Source organism: Prionailurus bengalensis, chromosome E1 (genome assembly GCF_016509475.1).
Source record: "Prionailurus bengalensis isolate Pbe53 chromosome E1, Fcat_Pben_1.1_paternal_pri, whole genome shotgun sequence".
In the NCBI taxonomy this organism is placed as follows: domain Eukaryota; kingdom Metazoa; phylum Chordata; class Mammalia; order Carnivora; family Felidae; genus Prionailurus; species Prionailurus bengalensis.
Genome location: NC_057347.1, coordinates 11,142,288 through 11,165,111, shown reverse-complemented (window position 1 = coordinate 11,165,111; position 22,824 = coordinate 11,142,288). Strand labels below are relative to the sequence as shown.

Sequence of the window (22,824 nt, the reverse complement as noted above, 5' to 3'; positions counted from 1 at the left end):
GGCCGGAAAGGTCTTGAACAAAGGCCTTGAACGCCAAGCAAAACAGAGGAACGCGATCTTGGGAGTCACGGGAGGTTTTCGAGAAGAAACTCCTATCTGGAGACCCCCCCCCCGCTGCGCGGAATTGCCACCCCTTTGCTCACGCCGTGCACCCTATCCAACCGCACTGCTGCGAAACTTTTGAATCGTCTATAGTAATTCTCTATAGTTTTGCCTTCACCGTGAGCCTACTAGTCTCCGTGAGTTTCCTTCGGTCGTTCCCGAAGAGGTGCCCCTACACCCATCTCTAGCCCGAAGCAAGACCTACGCCGAATCCCCGCGCGTCCCGCGGCTGCGCACGCGCCCGCCATCACCGGGACGTGACTCGTGGAACGTCCACTCCCGGCGGCGGGGGCGGTGGGGCGCCGGGGCGGCGGGGCTGGGGGGGGGGGGGGCAGGGAGGTGCGCCCTCAGTGCGTGCAGTTTCTGGGGCTGTCGCCGTCCGGGCTTAGAGATGGGGCCTGGTGCTCTCGGGCTCGCAGTTTGAGAAGTTTCCGCTGGTTTCAGAAGTTTCCTAAAGCGTCTGAGGGCTTTTCTCCGTTGGCGTACCCATTCAGGCACTTACATAGCCACCTATTCATCCTTCAGGGGTCCTCGACGCCCTCCACGCACCTAATTAAGTGACGGACGCAGTAGCCAAGGCGACCGCCTGATTGACAGGCATGAACGCGAACCAACTTCCGGAAGCTACCGTCTGGGCCCGCCCAGCGCGTGGCCCGTGACCCAATGAAAGAACAGGAAACGCCAAAGGGGGCGGTGACCGGGCAGCCTAGGTTGTGGCGGTTCCCCGGTGGTTGCGCGTTTAGGGCTGAGGCGTTTTCGAGCATTTAGACAATGCCGTGACGCAGCACAGCGACAGCGTTGACAGCGTGAGCGCACCCCTGTGGAGGGAGCCCTTCGGTCGCGGAGGTGGCACGACAAGAAGGCAGGTTGCTATTTGAGGGTGCTCCCTTGGAGCGCCTCAGTGAGTGGGGGAGGGGCGGCGGACGCCGAGCGGTCCCCATCTGCGCTTGCGCCCGGCACCCCTGGTGACCCGGCCTACACGCGCGCGCATGCTTGCTGCGCGCAGAGCCGCGGTGGCCGGCGGCATTGCGCGTGCGCGCTGAGAAGCCCGCTGAGGAGCGGCGCTGGCGGACGTCGGGCGGACGGCCCGTGACGTCGTGAGGAGCGCTTTAAAGTGCGGGCTGGGCCGGGCGTCCGAGGGTCTGGCTGGGAGTCGGGTCGGTTCTCCGCAGCGGCCCTCCGCGGCATGAGGCGCTGCCGGCGCCCTTGCTCCTTGGGACGTGGAGGAGGTGGAGGAGGAGGAAGCCCCGTTGCCGCCACCGCTGCATGACCCTCCGCCCCTGAGGCCCGACCCCGCGCCCGGCCCCTTGACGCCCCCCGCCGGGCCCTCCGGCCTCGCATGGGGGCCTGGCGCTGAGGAACCCCTTTCCTCCGGGGGCGTCGGGGCGCGTCCTCCGAGAGCCATGCCCGGCCGCCCCTCCCGCCCCGGCGGACCCTAGAGCAGCGTCGCGGGGGCCATGGCGGCCGCCAGCGGTTACACGGACCTGCGTGAGAAGCTCAAGTCCATGACGTCCCGGGACAACTATAAGGCGGGCAGCCGGGAGGCAGCGGCCGCCGCCGCCGCCGCCGTAGCCGCCGCCGCCGCCGCCGCCGCCGCCGCCGAGCCTTACCCGGTGTCCGGGGCCAAGCGCAAATACCAGGAGGACTCGGACCCCGAGCGCAGCGACTACGAGGAGCAGCAGCTGCAGAAGGAGGAGGAGGCGCGCAAGGTGAAGAGCGGCATTCGCCAGATGCGCCTGTTCAGCCAGGACGAGTGCGCCAAGATCGAGGCCCGCATCGACGAGGTGGTGTCCCGCGCCGAGAAGGGCCTGTACAACGAGCACACGGTGGACCGCGCCCCGCTGCGCAACAAGTACTTCTTCGGCGAGGGCTACACGTACGGCGCCCAGCTGCAGAAGCGCGGGCCCGGCCAGGAGCGCCTCTACCCGCCGGGCGATGTGGACGAGATCCCCGAGTGGGTGCACCAGCTGGTGATCCAGAAGCTGGTGGAGCACCGCGTCATCCCCGAGGGCTTCGTCAACAGCGCCGTCATCAACGACTATCAGCCCGGCGGCTGCATTGTGTCTCACGTGGACCCCATCCACATCTTCGAGCGCCCCATCGTGTCCGTGTCCTTCTTTAGCGACTCTGCGCTCTGCTTCGGCTGCAAGTTCCAGTTCAAGCCTATCCGAGTGTCGGAACCTGTGCTTTCTCTGCCGGTGCGCAGGGGAAGCGTGACTGTGCTCAGGTAACCCACCTGGGAGGAGGGGGCGGCCCTGCATCCTGCTGCCTTAGCTGCCCACCCTCACCCAGGAGGCAGCAGCAAATGGCCCGCACTTTACAGTCTGACCCATTCTTCTGCTTTTTGGGGTGAAGAGGGTGAGGAGGAAAGGGGTCTGCGTTTAAAACCGCTAGTAAGAAAGCAGGGAGGGGTCAGGGAACCAATCAGAATTTTGTATCCCGAGGGCAGGTTTGGAGTGATCGCACACTTGATCAAGAATTAATGCAAAGGCGTATTTCTAGAAGGCTAGGATTTTAGGAGTGTCTTTCTATGTGTGATTTTAGCAAGTCACTTTTCCTTTCTGGGCCTCTGTTTTCAAATCTGTTTTTAAGAAAATGAGTTGAATTTCCATTTAAAAGTTTTTCCAACCTTGCCATTCTGTTTTTGTTTTTGTTTTTGTTTTTTTTAAACAGAGGAAATGTTTAAGGATTCCTTAACAGAAAATACAGAGGAACGTGCTCAAAAGTGTTGAACTGGTACACGTTCTCTATTTCCAATATGGGGAGTGACTTCCCTGGAGTTGAACAGATTAGTGGTTGGGGCATAAATAGAGTGCAGCAAGCAGACTGAAAATTCCGCCCCGGTCGGCTGCAGAAGAGCCCGTCGGCCTTTTGTAAGAATGTGTTACCTGCTACCGGGGCCATATGAAACAAAAGTGGATCTCTCTACCTGGGATTTGGCCTTATAGCTGTGTCAGACACAGAACTTAGGTTCTTGGCCTGTTTTGGGCCCCAGATCCTGCTGAGAATTACGAAGTCTGGCCCCCCAAAATGATTGCCTGCTGGGACACCTTTGTTGTTTATATGAAGCAGAAAATGTTTTTTGAAGCAGAGCCCTTCCAGCCTTAAAACAAGTAATCTAGCATGGTACTTCAGTAATCCCCAAAACCTCTTAGGGGATCGAGACTGCAGCTGCTCAAAGCAGCTTGGTTGACCACTGAATTCTAGTACAGGATCAGGACACACCAAATTTTTGTGAGCAGCTTAACCTTTGAAGTCAGTGCTATAGGCCCTGGTCATGGGGAGAAGCAGGTCTTTGGAGACCTCTTAACGTGAGGCAGGTCATCTATCTCATTTCAGTTGAACAGCTGAGGCTGCTTCTCTATCTGGGGGTGGCAGCGGAGCTTTGCGATACTCCAGGTCTCCTGATGGGAAAGTTTGGGAAGTCAGTGGTAGCAGAAACACTACTCTGTCTTCCTTAGGCATCTGAAACTTAGAGGGCCATTTATCTGTCAGGTGCCCCATTGTCATTTGAGCTTCCAAGCTTGTCCTCAGATCTAAGTGGCGCTCCCAGATTGATGTCTTAGCAGAGCCTTTTAAGATGGGATTTCCAGAGCAGACCTTCACAAGTGGCTTGCTGTGTAGGGCAGTTTGGTGTCTGACTTCATAGAATGGCTCTTGATGCTAAAAGGACCTCACATAAAGGCCATTTAGTCTCTTAAGGGGATATTAATTTTTCTGCATAGTCATGGATCCTCAAGGAGGTCTAGCGGTGGTTGGGTGTGTAATGGGGAGATCATAAGAGGCGGTTTGTGACTGAGACCTTCCCCCCCACCCTCCCCGCACATGCACACCCTTGTATTGAAGAGCAGAAGTTTCAAGTTCTTAAAATGCAGGTCTGTTAGTGATCAGCAGGATTGCATCATCAGGAAAATTCTCTTCATCTTTTCCTTGGAATAATAAAGTCCTAAAGCTTTCCCAGTCCCTTCCTGGATTCTGACTTGGCTGTGGAGTTAATGTGGGAGGTTCAGTCATGTCCTGAAAAGTGCTGCCCCAGGCTTTGAATCCAGCTCAGCTCTCATTTGCTTTGGGATCTTGTGGGCGTTTTCTGAGCTGGTTTTCCCATCTGTAAAGTGGGGCTAATGCCAGCTTCCAAAGCCTATGTGGTGATTTGGTGTTTCATACAGAGCCTGGCACAGGGTAGACACTTAAATGGGTGTTTGCTTTGATATACAACCATGTAATGATTCCTTGCTCCCTTCTTGGGGGAAGGGGCTAGAGATTTGGTGGACCCTATCACAGGGCTCTTCTCTTCATGGAGTGCACAGCTTAATGGAAGCCCAGGAAGGTAGCTGCAGAAGTACGTTGAAGTTGGGAGGGCAGAGAACCTTTTAAGCCATTTTGTAGTGTTAGAAGTTTTCAGAAGCAGAAAGATAGAACTTGAGGGCAGTAAGGCACTAAGGCGACTAGAAGTTAACCAAGCAAAGAAGCAGGGAGAGCTTGGCATCTTTGGTGGCAGTACCAGAGGGTGGCCATCGGTAAGATGGGGGGCGGGTGGATGCTGACTTGAGGCTGATGGAATTTGTCTTTAGTCCTCAGATTCAACCAGGACCTGAAGTAGAGATTCTGGTGAGGCATGCCATGGGAAAGCTCTAGGTCAGATCTTCTCAGTAGCAGTACTATTGGCATTTTGGACTGGCCGAGTCTTTGTTTTGTGGGGGCTCTCCTGTGCATTGTAGAATGTTTAGCAGCATTCCTGGTCTTTGTCCACTAAATACCAGTATCACCTTCATGATGACCACAGATGTCCCAGGGCGGGGTGGCAAAATCATCCCAGTTGAGAGCCTCTGCTTCAGGGTTCTGGATGCCCTGCTAATTTTAATCTTCCAGCACCTGCTCACTTAACACTCTAGTTTACTTGGTATGCAGGTGGGTGAACACCTGTCTTAGTGATTCTCTTTAAATGCTGCTTGGTCTCTTCCCCAAACTGGTAAGAGGGGATGCTTTCTGTCACTTTCTGGTATGTATCCCAGCCCAGAGTGATGAGCCCTAAGTCTGCAGATTGGAAGGGAGGGACTGATGAAAATAGTGGTTCTCTGTAGGTAGAGAGGGGTTCTAGTAATTCTCCTCACAGACATTGGTTGTTGGTGGCAGTGGAGTCTGCACTCGTCCGAGGCAACATGGCAGGGATACAGTTTTATATTTAATAGTTGTCGGTGTAGATGTTAGCGTGTGACAAACATTGACTCAGCAGTGTCCAAATGTGGACATTTAGAGCAAGGCCTCATAGACCCTTCTGGAAGTGCTTCAAACTTCTTTCCAAGCCCAGTTGTTTTTTGTTTGCTTGTTTTGTGACCTTTCCATGTTGGGCCTAGTTGGGTCACCTCTTAGTGCTATCCTCTGGGGACTTAAGTCTCTTTTTATCTTTTTTTCATATCACCTTTTCTTGTGTTCCTTCTCCTGTTCTCTGTAGGGTGAATGGGCAGATTAAAACAGATTTCAGTTGGATTAATTAGAATAATTTCCTCAAGCCTAATTGCTTGCTTGCTGCTACTTTTAATCACTGTTGCATGGTCTGTGGTTGTGGTGGTCACATGCCTAGAGACCTAGGCCTTAGCCACCTGCCTGGAAATGACTGTTACCATCCAACCATGGCACATGCAGAGGTGAGCAAAGCCTGTGACTTCCAGGTAATAACTGATATTGGGTGGAGTGGGCACCCCTGTCCGTTCTGGGCCAAGGGCTGATGTTGTTCAGCTGTTTGAAAGCAGAATTTAGCTTTCTGGCTTAAAATAGTTGGGAAAGTAGGGCAGATAGGTCCTGGGCCACATCTCTTGTGTGCGATCTTCTGATTCTACAGGAGGGGGAGGAACCTTAGGAGGAAGTCAGGGCTGTGCATTCCCAGGAGGACCCCTGGGCCAGGGGGGTTGACTGGCCTTCGTTCTGCCAAGCCTAACAAGAAGGCAGAAGGCAGCAAAGGAAAGGAAGCTAGCAGGTGAACCATGGGCTTAATCATGAAACTCAGAGCAAGCATAAAGTAAATAGGCCATAAAAATTTCAGGGCTAGCTGGCCATTTTCTGGCCTGGGCAGTCAGTGTGCATCCATCGCTGTGGTATGGTGCTAGCTGTCTGGGGGCATGGGCTCATCTTTGGAGATTTCTTCTTTGGGGATGGTGGGTATGTGAATGTCATTTGTTGAGGCCAGTGCGGCCCTCAGGGCAGATTGGACCTTGTGATCAGAAAACGCAGATGGGCTTTTCTCTCTACTCCTCATTACCTACTTCCTCCCCCCAACCAAAAAACCAAAAATCAGTATGGCATAGATACTGCAATCAGAGTTGGATTTAGAGTTCCAGTGTCCCCACTTTAGCTGTTTGACGTTTGGTAAGTTTCTTAACCTCTCTGGGCCTTAGTTTTCCTCTGCAAAATGGGGCTGTTGATGCCATAGAGTTGTTACCAAAGATTGAATTTCTTCCTACATTATTGAATGCTTGAAGTTTAGGTAAAGTGTCTCTGGAGACGAGATGCTTTCTGTGCTCAGGTACTATCTATTTATACCTTGATGTGTAGAGAATTGGGATCTGAAGCAGGCCAACCTTCCTTATGTATCAGAAAGTCCTAGGACTTCTCATAAAGTTAGGTCATATGTCTTTTCAGAAGTTTGGTTCTGGTTATAATGAGTGTGAGCTCATAATCCCACCCTTGTGCCCATGTGGCTGGCATGCTGTCCCCAAAAACCTAAGTTTCTTAGTCCTGCAGGCCTATCAGTGGTATGACCTCTGGGGGCTGCCCAGAGCAGGTAGCTGTAGTTAGAGGGAGGCAGTCACTAGGCAGTCCTGGTGATGTTGGCCAGTCCCTCCATCTCTGGTTCTGTTCTGTCCTGGGCAGGGCACAGAGTAGATGGGCATTGGTGGCCATCTTGGAAATGTGCCTTAACAACCAAAACTTAACAGTCTCCAAAACTGTCTCCTAGAAGAGAGGTGTACAGTCCTGCACAGCCCCTTAGAGTTTTTCAGACGCCTCATTTAACCTCCATCTAATCTTCTAAGGAAGGATCTCCTGTGAGATCTGTTTTTTAGATGTAGAAACTGAGAATAGTTGAGCTTAACATACATTTTATTTAGGGACAACTGAGTGCAGAGATAAATAAGACCTTTGCAGCGCTTTGTCTTGTAGAGAAAACACAATTTCCATGAGGCCAAACATAGTAGAGAGGTGTAGGTGGATGGTGTGGGGGGAACTCAGTCTGGGAGATTTGAGGAAAGCTTCCTGGGGCGGGGGATGGGGGCGACTCTCAAGAGTTCCTGTAAAGCATAGTGCTACTGGGTGGCAGAGCCAGGTTCTGTCACTCTTGATGCTTGTGGCATGTGGTCACTGCTACGTGGGGTGGGGAGATCTTGAAAGGGCTCAGGAGGGAGCAGGAGGCTGACCAGCATGAAGTATTTCCTCTTCTCCCTTCCCTGTGAAAACAAAAGAGCAGGAGGCACTGGAACTTTTCTTCATGCCAAGGGTAGGGCTGGACCCAGAGCATATTAAGTTTCAAGCTGGCAGATTGGGACTTTCAGACAGTTTCTCTTGTAGGTTCCTTAGCAGTGAATAATCTTCTGTGGTCTTTGTTGGACACTTTCTGCTGAAGTTTAACCAGAAGAGCTTCTCTTGGCCAGGATTTAGAGCCTCCTGCTCCTAGAGGAGCCTGAGGTGCTGAGGATGGGTCAGTGGGCTATGTCACAGCTGCCAGGAAGTTCTAGAAGACCGGTGCTAATGAGCCATTCAGGTGCGTTCAGTGCCATGGTCATTTCTGGGGGCCTGTATAGTCCTCCTTCCATACTAGTTCCTCTGAGGCCTGAACTCAGTGGCAGAATTCTGGCATGGCTTATTCTTCATCCTGGAGCCCTTTGGGAGGTTGGGGGCAGTTAAGGTGTGACAAACGTCTGGCTTTGCTCCTTTTGCATTAAGGGAAATGGTTCTTTGTTGAAGATGGGAGGTGAGGACCCCAGGTGCCTATAGCCACGTCAGATGGACTGATACTTGTTAACAGTAGGTTGCCTGTGGCCAGTACTGTAGGCTCAGGCCTTAGAAATGTGCCTTGAGGGCAGCTGGGTGACTCAGTCGATTGATTGAGTGTCCGAGTCTTGATTTCAGCTCAGGTCATGATCTCACAGTTCCGGGAGTTCAAGCCCCATGTTGGGCTCTACATTGACAGTGCAGAACCTGCTCCATATTCATTCATTCATTCATTCATTCATTCATTCTGTAAATAAACAAACTAAAAAAAAAAAATGTGCCTTGGATTACCTTTGGAGAATTGGATTTAGTTCTTTCTGGGGATGTCCTGTGTTTATACAGAACAGTCTTGCAACCCACAGTTGCATTCTTCCAATGTGGAGTGACAGGAGCCTAGGACAAGCTCTGGAACTCCTAGCCCTGGAATGGGACCCATGAGGCCTCTTCTGCTGGCATATCCCTGCAAAAGGAACCCAGATCACATTTCCTTGGCAGGTGCTGAGCCCAAGTCTCTAGCTTGCCCCAGGGTGGTCCAGGGCCCTCTGTCTTGGGTCGCGTGCTTGGTAAATGGGAGTGCAGTACCAGGCATACTGCATTATCCAACTTAATTCTCACAGCAGCCCTACAGCTTCCAGGGGTGCCAACCACGTGGTCCTACAACTCTAATTCTGCCTGGAAGGGAATTCTAATTCTGTCCACCCCTTTAAAATCTTGTTATTGTTGGGGCACCTAGGTGGCTCAGTTGGTTAAGCAATCAATTCTTGATTTCGGCTCAGGTCCTGATCCCACAGTCATGAGATCAAACCCCACAACGGGTTCTGTGTTGAACTTGGAGCCTGCTTGGAATTCTCCCTCTCCTTCTGTTCCTCTTCCCCTCTCCTTGCTTGCACACACTCTCTTTCTCTCAAAAATTAAAAAAAATAAATCTTGTTGTTATTAGTAGTCATAAAAGAATACCTAAGTATTAAAGCATAACAAAGTGAACACCCGAAACTTGCTGTCCTTATTACAGATGAAGAAACAGGTTTAGGCCCAGCAAGTGACTTCACTAAGGTCACAAAGCCTAGAAGGTGACAAAACTCAGGTTTTAACTTGGGTCTCTTCAGCTCCTCCCTGTGGCATTCCTGTAGGCCTGCAGATATTAATAGGTGTTATTTGAGAGAAGGTTCTTGGTCAGTGCTCAGTTAAACAAAGTCAGCAGATTCTTTTGCTATAGTAATTCTCAGATTCTTTAACATACTAAACTCTTCAATATTTTTCAAACTGATTTGACTGTGGATGTTTGTCCATAGTCTCTCCTAGGACTGGTGTTCACAAAAAAAAAAAAACAAAAACCCTCAAAACCTCTGGCCTAGGAGGAGCTTGGAGGGGAAATATTTAAGGTAAAGATTCTGTGTCTCTTCCCAGCATGGCCTCAAATCAGAGGGCTTTCCCTCTTCTTCTTTTTTTTTTTTTTTTTTGTCTTCTAGTTCTTGCCCACATTGCGGCAGTCTGGCCATTTTGAGGAGTTCTTTCCTGGTCTGCAGTGTTTCTGACAGCTATACAGGTGTCTTTATAGCTGCCCTTAAGAGAGCTGGTTACAACCATGGAGAGGAAAATTTGTGGTCTGGGGGGCCCAGGGGGATGCTGAGCAAGAGCAGGCTAAGAAGGTGTTCACCTCCCACTAGGCCTGTGCCTGAGCATGTGTCTGGCTGTGTAGAGCTGCCTCAGCTCGGCAGACGAACTTGGGGTGGGAGTGCCTCTGGGTGAGGGCATGTGAGGAGGCTCAGGATGCTGAGTTTGCTTCCAGGGTTTCAAATCGGAAAGATGTTAGCTGTGAAGAGGACAGTCATCTACCCACATTCATTGGTCTAAGCAGTTTTAAAAATTGTGTAACTTGGTGAAAATAAATAGATATTTGAGTGTGATGGGAATTCTTAAAATATCCCAAACACAGCTGTCTTCAAGATTTTGGATCCCCCCAAATGGAGGTTTTTGAAAGCTTGTTTTCAAGTACACAAATTCTCTTTTTGAACATTGCAGCCTTAGTTCTCTTTGGTGACTCAGGGCTGTCAGTGTCTTCCTTGGCTTCCTCTTCATGCCTAAAGGTAGGGGGAAGGGAGGGAAGAAGCGGAGGAGATGCACTTTGTCTTTTCACCAAGGTGTGGCCTGAGTCACTCTCGCTGCCTCCGAAGTGACTAAAGGTGTACCGTCTTGGGGGTTCCTTTAAAAGAAGGGCTCCTGGCTTGTGTGGGGAGATTCCTGCTTTGGTGTCTGCCTCAAAGCCTGCCTTTGCCTCATCCCAGGTTTTGTTCTTGAGTGGATCATGCTAGAGCCTATGAGGTTATTTCCCTTTCCATGTAGATCCTTGAACCTCTCAAAAGAATAGGGTAGAGGTGTCTATTAAGACCTGGACCATATTTCTGTCTCTTCACCCTGTAGGAACTTTGGTTGTCTGTTCACTTTCCAAGCTCATATGCTCTGTGTTTATTTTCAGTGGATATGCTGCTGATGAAATCACTCACTGCATACGGCCTCAGGACATCAAGGAGCGCAGAGCGGTCATCATCCTCAGGAAGTAAGTGTCCCGTTGTCTGGCACCTGCAGGCCTGTCTGGAGATGTAGGTCTGGTTTCCCTTAGAACTTGGCTCCTCTTTATCAGTAGCATGGCAGCATGAAGCCTGGGAGAGGAAAAGGCTATAAGGTTTCATACTTTTTTAATTCCGTGAGGAAAAAGCTGTTTTGGTTTTTTTCATTGGAAAATTAAGCTCTGTGGCTGCTTAACTTGGGAGTCGGGGATTGAGCAAAAGCACATGCTCCCAGTGTTTATAGGCATAGTCTTATTTGGGGACCCCTCTTCCAGACCTTCCCTCCGCCTCTTTTTTCCCCATCTCCTTGGTTCTGATTTGTCACATGTGCTCTTGCTGGTTATTTTTAGACTGCGCCTTAGCAGCCTGATTTAAAAATGCCTGGGTTTTCACTTCTAGGAGGAGCAGGGAGTGAGAAGAGAAAACAAAGGTGGGGCATTAGGCTGTAGTGTTCAGCCTTCACATAGCTTGTGACTGTCCCTCCTCTCTGGCCGGGGAGTCAGGGATGTACTGACCTGGCCTCTTCAGTGCTTCTTTTTCTCTGCTCGTGAGGTATGTGAATGGACTGAGCTAAGCAGATGCTGGGTCAAGACAAGTCTGTCTTTAAAGCGGGGTCCTGAGAGGCTAGATGATTGTCCAGGGTTGTACAGACATCAGTGAGGAAAGCAGAACCAATGCTTGGACCCCGCCCCGCCCCCCCCCCCCCCCCCCCCCCCCCCCGGCTGGAACACGATGTCTTATAGCTTACTGTCCTTTTTTTTAAGTACAATTTTTTAGAATAGCTTTAGATTTACAGAAAATTGTAAAGGTAGTAGAGTCTCTTTGCGAGTCTCCTCATACTACTGTTTCTGTCGTTACCATCTTACATTAGTACGATATGTTCATTGCAGTCAAAAAAGCAGTATTGATACTTTAATAAAATCCTACTTTATTCAGATTTCCTTAGGTTTTTTTCGTAGTATAACTTTTCTGTTCCAGGGTGCCACATTACGTTTAGTTGTCATGTCACCTTAGGCTCTTCTTGGCTATGACTGTTTCTTAAACTTATTCGTGATAACAGACTGTCCAGGTATTTTGTAGAATATCTCTCAATTAGAATTTAACCATTTTCTCATGGTTAGATTGGGGTTAGGGTTTTGGGGGAGGGAATCTACAGAGGTAAAGCCCCGTTCTCTTCATGTTCTATCGAGGGCATAGGACTTAATCGCTGTTGATGTTGACCTCGCACATCTGGCTGAGGCTGTGTTCGCCGGTTCTCTGCACTCTAAAGTCAGTATTTCCCCTGTCTCAGGAGGGAAGTCACCACCTGCAGCCCATGAATAAGGAGTGAGGAGTTAGCTCCACCTCCCTTGGGGGGGGAATCGCTACACAAGTTATTTGGAATTCTTCTGCAGGAAGATTTTGTTTCTTCTCTCTTATTTGTATATTTTTTTTTCTTTATTCGTTTACTTATACCCATATGGATTTACGGGTATTTGTTTTATGCTCAAATTACTCCAGCTTGGGGCTTTAGGAGTTGTGTTCCTTTTTTTTTTTTTTTTTTGAGTTTATTTATTTTGAGAGAGCACACGCACAAGCACGGGAGGGGCAGAGAGAAGGAGAGACAGAATCCCAAGTAGACTCCACTCCATCAGTACAGAGCCTGATGTACAGGTAGAACTCATGAACTCATGACCTGAGCTGAGATAGAGTTGGATGCTTAACCAACTGTGCCCCCCAGGTGCCCCACATTTTGTTTTGTTTTGTTTTATTTTGTTTTGAACTATGTCTTTACTTTCTGGCTTGCCATCTTTTTGTTTTGTTTTATTTTTATTTTGAGAGACAGAGCATGCAAGTGGGGGAGGGGCAGAGAGAGAGGGAGACAGAATCCAAAGCAGGCCCCAGGCCCCGAGCTTTTTACGCAGAGCCCAACGCGGGACTCGAACCTCTGAACTGTGGATCTCCCCTGAACTGAAGTTGAATGCTTAACAGACTGAGCCATCTTTTTAACTTCAGTCTATAACTTGAGCATCTTGGCCCTTTGGGTTCAGAACTCCAGAATAATGTGGTGATGAAGTCTCTTTGGCATGGCTCTGCCATTTTGTCAAGTCAAAACTGACAAGCCTATGGTGCCTGCAGAGCACCAGGCACATGTGACAGCTCCAGACATGGGTCTGTTTGGGAGCTGGCAGCATCTCCCCTCTAGCCTAAGAATATTCCGGGAATTCATTAGAAAAGGGGTTTTTATCTGCCTTTTTGCTTTCTTTTCCTGTGGTTCCCAGCATAGGCCAAAACCCAGAACACAGAAGTGATGGAGCCCAGAGTGTAGCTCCCTTCTGGCCTCTTCTATGCATTCATTTCTTCTTAGGCTGGGACAAGTGATCCACCTAGGCCAGGCACTTGGAGAGGAACTCCCAGAGTGATGTAAAACCAGAGCAGCAACTTGCCAGGTGCTCCTCCAAGCCTCATAGTAGCTTATCCCCAGGAAATCTTAACCAGAGGTGCACATGGAAGTAGCCATAGCTGGAGGTCATTCTTCCAGCTGTTTCTTTCCTTTTGAATGATGGCTTCCATGCTTGACTTACCAGGCTGCCATCCCAGGTTGGCTGAGTCAGATGCGTCTCAGGGGAGCTAGGGAGCCTACGGAGTTAACAGGTCCTCCTGGAAGCTCTTTGGCCAGTGGGGCCCCTGGCAGTGGTCTGACCTTGGAGAATGACTGTTGTGGGTGACTGGTACTCTTTGACCTTTTGACTTGAATGGGCCCAGGAGTCCGCCATAGACTGGGCTAGAGAGCAGAAGCACAGAGCTTTGGTATGAGGGGGCTGGAGAGGAGTGGGAGGGTAGCCCCCAGCTCCCCCAGGGCAGCTGAGCTAGAGTAGTGCCCAACTTTAGGGAGCCAACTCAGGTGACCAGATGAGAGGCCCAGGGTAAAATCCTTGTTGGGCTTTGCCTATCCACCCAGCCTAATTTCTTGGAGTTTTCACTTATATTAACGTACTTGCAGTTCTTAGTATGGCCCATGGACTTGCATCCTGGGCTCTTGCAGCGGTTTGATCCCATCTAACATGTTCATCTATCGTCCTCCTCCTACCCTGCAAATGACCCATGTGCATATGCTAAAAGTTGGTTAACCTAGCCATCTTTCGAGGCTCAGGTATTAACTGTTTTGACATGCAAGAAGCCTCATACACATACCTGCAGCTCTCTCAGTGCACCTCCCCGCCGCTGTAGACTGTCATAGCCCATATGCTTGCTGTTGTGATTTTCCAAAATCTGTATTCTGTGGGGGTGGGAGATCCCTGTCATCTGGGCCCAGCATTGAGGCCTGGCCCAGAGGAAGTACCAGAGGAGGACAATTCAGGTGAACGAGGAGCAGCTCCAGAGTAGCTGTATAGGCTTGTCTTGGAAAAGGACAAGTAGGTGACAAGATGAAAAGGGGAGCATCCTGGCCCTGCTTCTCGGAAGCACGGGGGATGGAGCCAGTCCTGCCTTCTCTTCAGTTTGGGTAACAATTGCACAGGCTGTTGTGGGAGAGCCTGGTGGGGGGCTCTGTCACCAGCTCAGGTGAGTCAGAGCTGGGACAGTCCTTTTAAAGGCCTCATGGTGGGAAATGGGTGGTTGGCCACCAGGTGCTTTTTGGTTCAACAAAATGCAGCACCTTTGAATGGGATTGGTGCCAAGTCTTTATGTGAGTGGTACTATCGTTTCTCACGGGGAGGACTGGGAGGCTGGGAGTGACCACCTGAGAGCTTCCACATGAGTGGAATCCATGGGCTGCAGCTTAGTGTTATAGTCTGTTGGGGTCACAACCATAAATGGCTGAGTAAGGCCTTGTACTTGGGTCTGCTGATATATAATAGGCTGGCATTTTGCATGCCATTACACCACAAGCAAAGTAAGCATTGTCTTAAAAGCACAAAGTAGGTCTGCTGGGACCCAGCGGAAAAAAAAAAAAATTTTTTTTTTTTAATTAAAAAATTAAATCCAGCTTAGTGGGATGCGGGGGTGGGTTGGGACAGGATTGGTAGATCTGGCTCCTAAGCTAGAAATTGCTGGGCAGGCAAAAATGGCTAGAAGGCAGGAAGTATAGAGGCTCTCTGTAGTTGAGGGGTAGTGTGGGAAGGAGTTCTTAGATCAACTCTTGATCATCAGGAGATGGCTTGTGGGCCTTCAGGGCTTTCCATTTGGTGGCCAGGGCATCCAGTCCCTTGGTCTGCAGAAGGTACCCACAGCTGTCCCAAATCTGCCTACAAGACTTGTATTCCTGCATGGTTCTCCAGTCAATCAGATAAAGTGGCTCAAGACTGTAAATAACCCACTTCTTTGCTTTTGGTCAAGTGAGCTCGGCTTAGAGTGGGTTGAAGCTGGGAAGAACATCTAGAGGTTTATTTGCCAAATGTTAACCAAGGCTGGTGTGTGCCAGTAAGCAGTGGAGTGTGGGGTTTGCATGAGAGAGACTGTTTGTAGGAGGTTGAGTGAGCTAAACGGTTTATTTGGTCATTCAGGCCAAGGGGTCCAGGGGTCAGGGGGAGACTGTCCGGGAAAACAGAGTGGTCCAAATGTGAGATTCTGTGTGTGTGAGTGGAGGGTGAGAATGGAGGGTTCGTTCTGGGTTTTGTCCCTCTGGGCATGGGGAGGGGTGGCTAGCTCTAGGTTTCCCTGACTAGGCCTGGGACATCGCCCCCACCAAGACCCAAGCTGTGGCTTCTATCTCCATGATTCATGTCCCCTGGTCCAAGGGTTAACCCACTTTTGTTTCCTGGTCCAGTGAGTGTGTGTGTGTCTATGTGTGTATGTATATCCTGCACAAGGAACAGTGGGGAGGGGGAGAGGGGGCGCTAAGACCACCCGGGCATGAAACTGGCTTAGGCTCCTGGCCTGGCTCTACCCCTTCCTCACTGAATACAGGTTGGTTATCTGAGTTCTGTGTTCTCACCTGTAAATTGGGGCAGCAGTGGTGCTAGGGATGGTTAAATTCAAGAATGCTGTGTCTGCTTCTTCTAGCCCCTTTCTCACCATACTTCCCCTCTGATTTTGATGAAGCAAGGGTAGGGGATAAAGAAGACTGTTTATTCGAAGTAAGGTGTGAGGAGAGGGAAACCTGGAAATACGTCATTCACTGGCCCAGGCTGGGAAAGCAAGCTTGTTGTCTGGCTATCTGGTGTCCTAGAGGATGATATCAAGGCTTACTAGGCTTGAACAAGGGGATTCCTAATCACCCATGATGCTGGCCCCTTTGTCTGTCTGTCATCTGGGGGGCCCTGGCTCCCGGAGCTCTGGGTTGCAAGTATGTGGTGTGACATGTTGGTCATTAGACTGAATGATTTGGAGAGGTCTTTGGGACCTGGTTATCTTGCAGGCCTGGGTATGGAACCCCTTTCTTCAGGATATATGCCTCATGTGCCTTTTAGGCCCTCCTGACCATAGCAGGCTTCTACACCTGTCTCAGAGCTGCTTTGTGGGGAGTGAAGGGTGATGTTGGCGGGAGGTTGGTGGAAGATGGGGGGTGGGTACTGTTGCCAGAGAGACAATGGTACAGGTTGGGGTTGTGTGGGAATCTGATTCTCAGAGGTGCTAGAGCTTAGACCTAGAGGCCCCCGATCACTTAGTAGACAAGGGGGCACTCAGGCCTGCTGCCTGCCTCTTCACTCCCGTGGGAAAGTCCCACTTTGTACAAAGCACAGGGGTGCTTGGCGTGAGGGTGGAGCCAGAAGTTGTGGGATGGTTGGCATCCAGGCCTGAGGTGCAGACTGGTTGCTGTTCTCCCAGAAATGGTGGTCAGCCTGGCCAGCTCTCTGCTCTCTGCCGTAGTACAGAGAGCCCACCTGGGCTTCAGAGGCCATAATGGGATGGTAGCTGTGTGACTTAGGCCAGTGATTTGGTCTCTGATTTAGCATTGCTTCCCCATCCCCACAGTGGAAATAATCCTCCTCAGTGGCTTCTCTGGAGTATTCATTCAGTGATTGATAAAGGAATAGGAGGGGAGCTCCTGGGACAGTCAACTCCCTCCTTCCCTTTAGGTCACGTGTTAATGTGTTAACATTAATGCTGTCATCCTCCCTTTGTTTTGGCTTTATCTGTACCTGGACCCAATCCCTGTTTTGTCCTGAGGGCTGTCCCGACACGTGGGTGACCTCACTTACCTGGGGTGCCTTGCTGTAACTGCAACCCCTGGATATCGACTCAGATCTACAAGGCAAGTCTCCATTCCTCTTGCCACCTGAGGAGGCCCAGGCCTAGCCCTTACTGCTAGAATTGGGCTTCCTGACTTCAAGTTTATGGATCTGTTTGCTGAATCCTGAGGGACCTAGGGTGCTTCTTGGAAGTTAGCTGCCTTTTAAGAGGGATGTGCTCAGAAATGAAGCTACCAGTGGGCTCTGCATTTGGGATCTTATTCTATCCTGGCTTCCTGCAGGATGGTAGCTCTTTGGGAGTGGAGGGAGGGCAAGAACTTCTCCAGCTGTTCTGAAATGTACTTGTAACAGCCCCAGGGGATGTGTCAGGAGCACTTTAGGGCCCCAGACACTTTTATGTCCCCAGGTGGGTCCAGGAGGCAAGGTTTTTGGTAGGGTCACCTCTTACTAACTCTTCTTCGAGGATGCCTCCTGACGGCAGCGGAACTATCATGTACAAGGAACAACTCTCTTCCCCTCCTTCAGGCAGTTAGAAGCAGAGCCGGTCCATGTCCTTGGCCTTTCTAGTCTCATCTGGTCCCACCTGTCTCCCTAGCCTCTCCAGTGGTCCTGCAGCCATGGTGAGAGGCCACCACCACTGTCCCTGGCTGCGCAGACAGGCCGCCCAAGAAGGCAGCTCAGGAAGGGTGGAGGCCCCTCCAGGGACCGGTATGTGCCAGCTGTGCCTGCGTGGCAGGATGTGCTCGTGTTTTCCAACCTCAGAGGTGTGCAGGCCAGGCTCTCTTTGGTGGCCCTGCTCTTGGTTTCCTTGCCATCCCTCACTTACCTGAGGAAACAACTGCAGGGTGCTAAACCTTGCCCCCAGAGCTTTGTTGGGGCTTTTTCATCCTGCAGGGTTTTCCTGTCCTGAGCATGTGCTCCTGGTACCTGAGGGGTCTTAGTGTTGGAAGTAGCTCCACAGGGCCAGAGGGGGACTTTACTCCATAAAGCTTCACATGCTTAGAATACTCTAAGCCAAGTTTAATGGCCAGTGTCTCATTTGGTCTGATCTCTGCCACCTGGACCTCTCAGCAGGGAGGGTTGAGGTGGGGGGGTGGGGGGGGAAGGTGGGGGGAGGCCTGACCTGGTAAAGAAGAGGTCCTTGGGGACTCTGGTGATTTTAATTCCCACCCTCATGTCTGGGTGTTGCCTAGCACCACCTCTTCCTGGTACTCCTCTCAAATATCTTAGCCTTGAAGGAGGCCACTTGGTTTCTAGAGCCTTAAGAACTGAAAGAGTTCCTAGGGCCAGCCGCATTTCTCCCTCTTTTGCTTAGATGGAGAAGTAGGCCCAGAAAGGGGTGACTACTAGCCTGAATTCTAAGAGGCACCATTAGTGCTGCATCTTCTTCCTTTTGTTTCTAGGTAGGTCCTGCTTCCCTGAGCCTGGAGTGCCCAGAGTGGAGGCTGAGACTGGTGAGCCTGTCAGTACAGATGGACCACTCTGGCTTCCCGGTCCATGAGGCCAAAGCAAAGGGGCAGGGAAAGTAGTCCTGCCTGCCTACCACTTTGGGCCTAAGGGTGTTAGAACATTGGTTCCCAGCTAGAAGGCGCCCCCTGCTGGCCTCAAAAGAAAGGCCCCTGCCTAGGGTCAAAGCCCTATGGTTCGGGCTTGGCAGGCTTGGCAGGCTTGGCGTCTCACCTGGGCTTAAACCTTTTCCCCATGATTTCCAGGACCTGTGACTCATCACCTTTCCGACCTAGTTTTCCTCATCTATTTACAGCAGGCCAGCCAGTGGGAGTAGGTAGGGGGACCTGTGGGGTTTGGGTACAATTGTTACCAAGAACACCATGTGGCTTAGGCCAGGGCAGCTCTTGGATTTCCCTCCTGCTGTCTTGCCTGCAGTGTTATTGTGAGGATGCTCTGCCCTGACCACAGCACGTTCCTCAGAACCAGGTGACTACGTTGTGCACAGCTGCCTCTGGGAATGGTGCCTCAGGGCCTTCTACCACATGTGTCCCCATCACTCCCTACCCCAGGCTTCCTCCTGTCCCTTGCTGCCACCAGCCTGACTTGCCAGCCTTCTCTGTATCACCCAAGAAGCCTCAGGGCTTCTTTGAAGTTTCCCAGGCTAGCTTCCTCCTAGCGTGGCTTCGTAAAGGACTCAGATCACTGCCCTGGACTACCTCCCTGCCCACCTTCTCCATCTCCTTCTTCCCCATATCTCTCTTCCTCATCTCTCTCCCCCATCACTGTCTTCCCCATCCATACGTGCATGTTCTCCTTGTATTGGACAGTGTGTTTCTTGAAACTCACACTCTGTGCTAGGTGGGGACTTTGCCTTCAAAAGCCCCCTGGCCTTGGATTGGTCAGCATCCTGTAACCAGCAAAAGCTGCCAGGTGGCTGTGGTAGGACCAGAGCCAAGTGTGTGAATGTTAAGTTGGGCCTGGGCTCTCTTGGCTCTGCCACAGTCTTAGTGTTCCTGTGTGAGAGTGTAGGAGAGTCTCTTTTTCCTTCCATAGGCTCAGACCAGGGGAACTTTCCTTCCTGTCTTGGTATTTCCGGGAAGGATGAAGACATCTGCTAGAGTATTTTAGGGTCCTCAGTACTCTGGCAGGTGGAGTAGATGCCCCTAGAGAACCCTCTGGGCCTGAGTAGGGTGAGTGGGGCTGCCTTGTCCATCTGAGAGAGAGCCCTGGATCTTTCCCCTGGGGCAGCGGATCCCTATCATTAGAGGTTTCCACATAAAAGTGTTCCTGTCCTATTCCTAAGCCCGAACTTAAGATGGAGGGTCTTTGCAAGTCAGCCAGACCTAGTTGAACCACGAGGAGACAGAGGCACAGAGTAGAGACTGCTGGCCACCCCCCCTCTCTGGCCAGAGAGAGAATTGGTTTGATGGGGCCCATACCCTCCCCAGAGGCCCACTGATAACCACATGCGTGTTTCCTTTGCAGGACAAGATTAGACGCACCCCGGTTGGAAACAAAGTCCCTGAGCAGCTCCGTGTTACCACCCAGCTATGCTTCAGATCGTCTATCAGGAAATAACAGAGACCTTGCTCTGAAGCCTAAGCGGTCCCATCGCAAGGCAGACCCCGATGCTGCCCACAGGTACTCAGCCTAAAACCTTCCACAAAGGCCAGCAAAGCAGCCCCCTGGCCTGGCTGCAGAGTGAGATAGGTGGGGAAGCCTGGGTCAGCTGCTTAGGAGTCTGGCATTGTTCACCTTTCTGAGATTTACGTCTGCCTGCTCTAGGTCAGTGGCATTGGTGGTATTCCCACCTAACCTGTGACCAACTACGTGTACCCCACAGAGAGAAGGGATTGGGCCGAGATTCTGAGAAGTGGGAATGCTTCGTGGCCTTCCCATGACTTCCCTTATTCAGTCTGCCCAAATGCTTTTGTGGTTGTGTTTAAATGTTAGAAGGAAAGCTTGGGACTTGACAGATAGTAGACCAGGGACAGGGACCCATTTCAGAACGATTCAGGAAGGTTTCTGGGGAAGTGTTTGAGATGAGAAGAAGGAGAAAGCCGTGTGCAAAGGCCGGTCTAGACCAGAAGTACTGGGCTGAAACGGTGAGGCAGAAGGAGCTTGTTGGTTTCAGGGCCTAGTGGAGTCAGTGAGCAGAGTAGGGGTGGGCAGGAGCTACGTGGTGATGCAAACGGGGACTGAGAAGTGGAGGTGATGGCAGGACTGTGCAGGGTCTAAGAGGCTGTGGTAGGGAAGGCCGCTACCTCTCTGGCGTCTGGCGTCTCAGCCACGGTGGTGTCGTAGGGTACTGGACAGAGTCAGGCCCCACGGGGTGATTGAAAGGTGTCTCAAAGACTAGGTATGGCCACTGCACTTCTTGGGCACAGAGACAGTGCCAGTACTTCTGCCAGTACTTCTGCCAGTACTGCCCCTCACACAGAACCACTCAGCTGGGTGAGCCGTCCCACAGATGGTGAGGGCTCCACCCAGACACAGAGGTGGGTGTGAGGTAACGCTTGCATCCACCCCTTTCCTCGCAGGCCTCGGATCCTGGAAATGGACAAGGAAGAGAACCGGCGCTCGGTGCTGCTGCCCACACACCGTCGGAGGAGTAGCTTCAGCTCTGAGAACTACTGGCGCAAGTCCTATGAGTCTGGGGAGGACTGCTCGGAGGCAGCAGGCAGCCCCGCCCGAAAGGTGAAGATGCGGAGGCACTGAAGCCTGCCGCGCCCTCCTGGGAACTCTGGTTGATCCTCACGTAGCTGCCCTCTCCTTTTGTTTCGTTTCAGTTTTTTGGTTTTTGTTTTTATTTTTCATTTTTTGTTTTTTGATCCTTACATTTTTTTCCTTGGGTTTGCTGCCTGTTAAGGCTGAAGAACAGAATTGGTTGGGACCTGATTCTCATGTTCTTGGTTTTCCTCCAAAATGGAAAGGCTGTTGGCATCTGTAGAGGACAGAAGCTCACGCCGGAGTGGCCAGTTGAGGTGTGAGGGGCAGCTGTCCTCAAGTGGGGCTGTGTCAGGCTGGGTTTATTTAAAAACAACAAAATGTTTTGGTTAAGAAAATTCTTGTTTTGCTTTAAATGTAAATCTTCTCAGTGTTGTAAATGAAATTCAGTCTTCTGCCCCTTCTCCTCCCACTGATGTCTGCGTGCTGGGTGGAGGTCTCGTGCTCCTTGCTGGTTCTGCGGGAGGCCTGCTGTCCTCCCACCTCTCACCCGCTCTCCAGGCCCTGGAAGCTCACGCAAACCCCCTCTTCCTCCTGCGGCAGAGTTGTTCAGAATGACTGGGTGGAGGTTTCAGCAGTCGTGTGCCACCCCAAAGTTATTGGCTGAGACCCCGGGCTTCCTCCACGCCCATTGGCCTGCTCTGCCCACAGGTCCCTGGGCCGCCGAGGGGCTGGCTACAGCGGTCCTGACCTTTCTTGCTGAGGGCACGCCTCTTTGGTGGGTTGCTCCTTTCAAGCATATGCGTGTGATTGTACGGAACAGTTAGACTTCCCATGTCGGGGCAGTTTTAGGAATTGTTTCTAGCTAGAGGGACTGGTGTCCTTCCAAGTCTAGCATTTGGGGTATGGAAAATTGTTGTGGTGTGTGGTAGGGTTTTTGTTTTCTTTTGTTTTTGAGTTTTTATTTTTTCCTTTGGTCTCCTGGCTTTTTCCTAACCCTTTCCATTCTCCTACATTGGCCAGCTTGGGCCTTCTCTCCGTGTCATCCCCATAGGAAGGCGCCCACCCCCCCCCCACCCCCCCGTCTGCCTGTAGCATGCATCCAAGGCCAGAGCTCAGGACTGCAGACTGGGTTGGTGCCTCCTCTGCCTCAGGGGCGTGGGAGCTGGGAAGGGGCTTTTAAGAAATAATAAAAGGAAAAAATAAAGTCTTTGGCAGTTTCTACCTACTCAGATCCTCAAAGGCTGCAAGGTTCTGATGATGTAGATTCATTAGGAATGTCTCCTTACCAGCCAGGGCCAAGCCCCAGGCCTGCTGAGAGCAGAGGCCCTCCCAGTACCCAGGTTGCCACCACCCCAGGGGCCCTGTGCCCTGTCTTACAGAGGCCCAGGCCTGAGGCTGCAGAAATCTGGGGCAGCCACCATCGAGAAGCCCTTCTCAGGGGCCGGAACTCCTTTGCCAGCGTGGATTCAAGTCGGGACTGCATAACTAAAGCAGTTGCAGTTTTATTTTTTTTACAGCTTTTTTCCCAAAAATGATTTGTAGTTGTGTGTGCAGCACTTTGCCCTGATATGTGTGCTCTACAATAAAAACCAAATCTAATATATTTTGAAACAGTTGTCTGATACTGTCATAAGAGAGGACTTGGTGCTTCCTTAATCCCTTTATTTTCTCCTTAACTCTGAACCTGGGCTGGGGAGGCCAGCGTTCATTGCCTACCAGGGAGGGCCCCACAGGAGACAGTAGGGCTGAGGGCTGCAGGTGGTTTTGCCCTCTGCCTGCTGCCCTCTCTCCTACTCCAAGGAGGATGGACCGTGTGTCCAGGTGCCCAGGACGCCGTGGGCCTACGGGAACCAGGATCACACCTTGCTGAGTTCTGAAGCCCTTCCTCCTGGGCGTGATCAGACAGGCTGTGTGCCAGTGAAGGAGGGACAACGTGAGCA

The 22,824-nt window shown here is 51.2% G+C and overlaps 1 protein-coding gene across 1 annotated transcript; it reads left to right on the top strand.

Annotated features, from left to right (window-relative positions):
• Positions 1-775: 775 nt before the first annotated feature.
• On the top strand, positions 776-22,495 carry ALKBH5 (alkB homolog 5, RNA demethylase). Its single transcript, XM_043583302.1, has 4 exons — positions 776-2,329; positions 10,562-10,642; positions 19,700-19,855; positions 20,755-22,495. Exons 1-4 carry the CDS (start codon positions 1,560-1,562, stop codon positions 20,930-20,932), a joined length of 1,185 nt encoding a protein of 394 aa, XP_043439237.1. The 5' UTR covers positions 776-1,559; the 3' UTR covers positions 20,933-22,495.
• The last annotated feature ends 329 nt before the right edge of the window (positions 22,496-22,824 follow it).

Bases quoted from the DNA above. Each gene is read 5' to 3' on its own strand.
- ALKBH5 (XM_043583302.1), top strand. From the start codon at position 1,560: ATGGCGGCCGCCAGCGGTTACACGGACCTGCGTGAGAAGCTCAAGTCC. The intron at 2,330-10,561 runs GTAACCCACCTG...GTTTATTTTCAG, and splicing joins GGAAGCGTGACTGTGCTCAG to TGGATATGCTGCTGATGAAA. The intron at 10,643-19,699 runs GTAAGTGTCCCG...TTTCCTTTGCAG, and splicing joins GCGGTCATCATCCTCAGGAA to GACAAGATTAGACGCACCCC.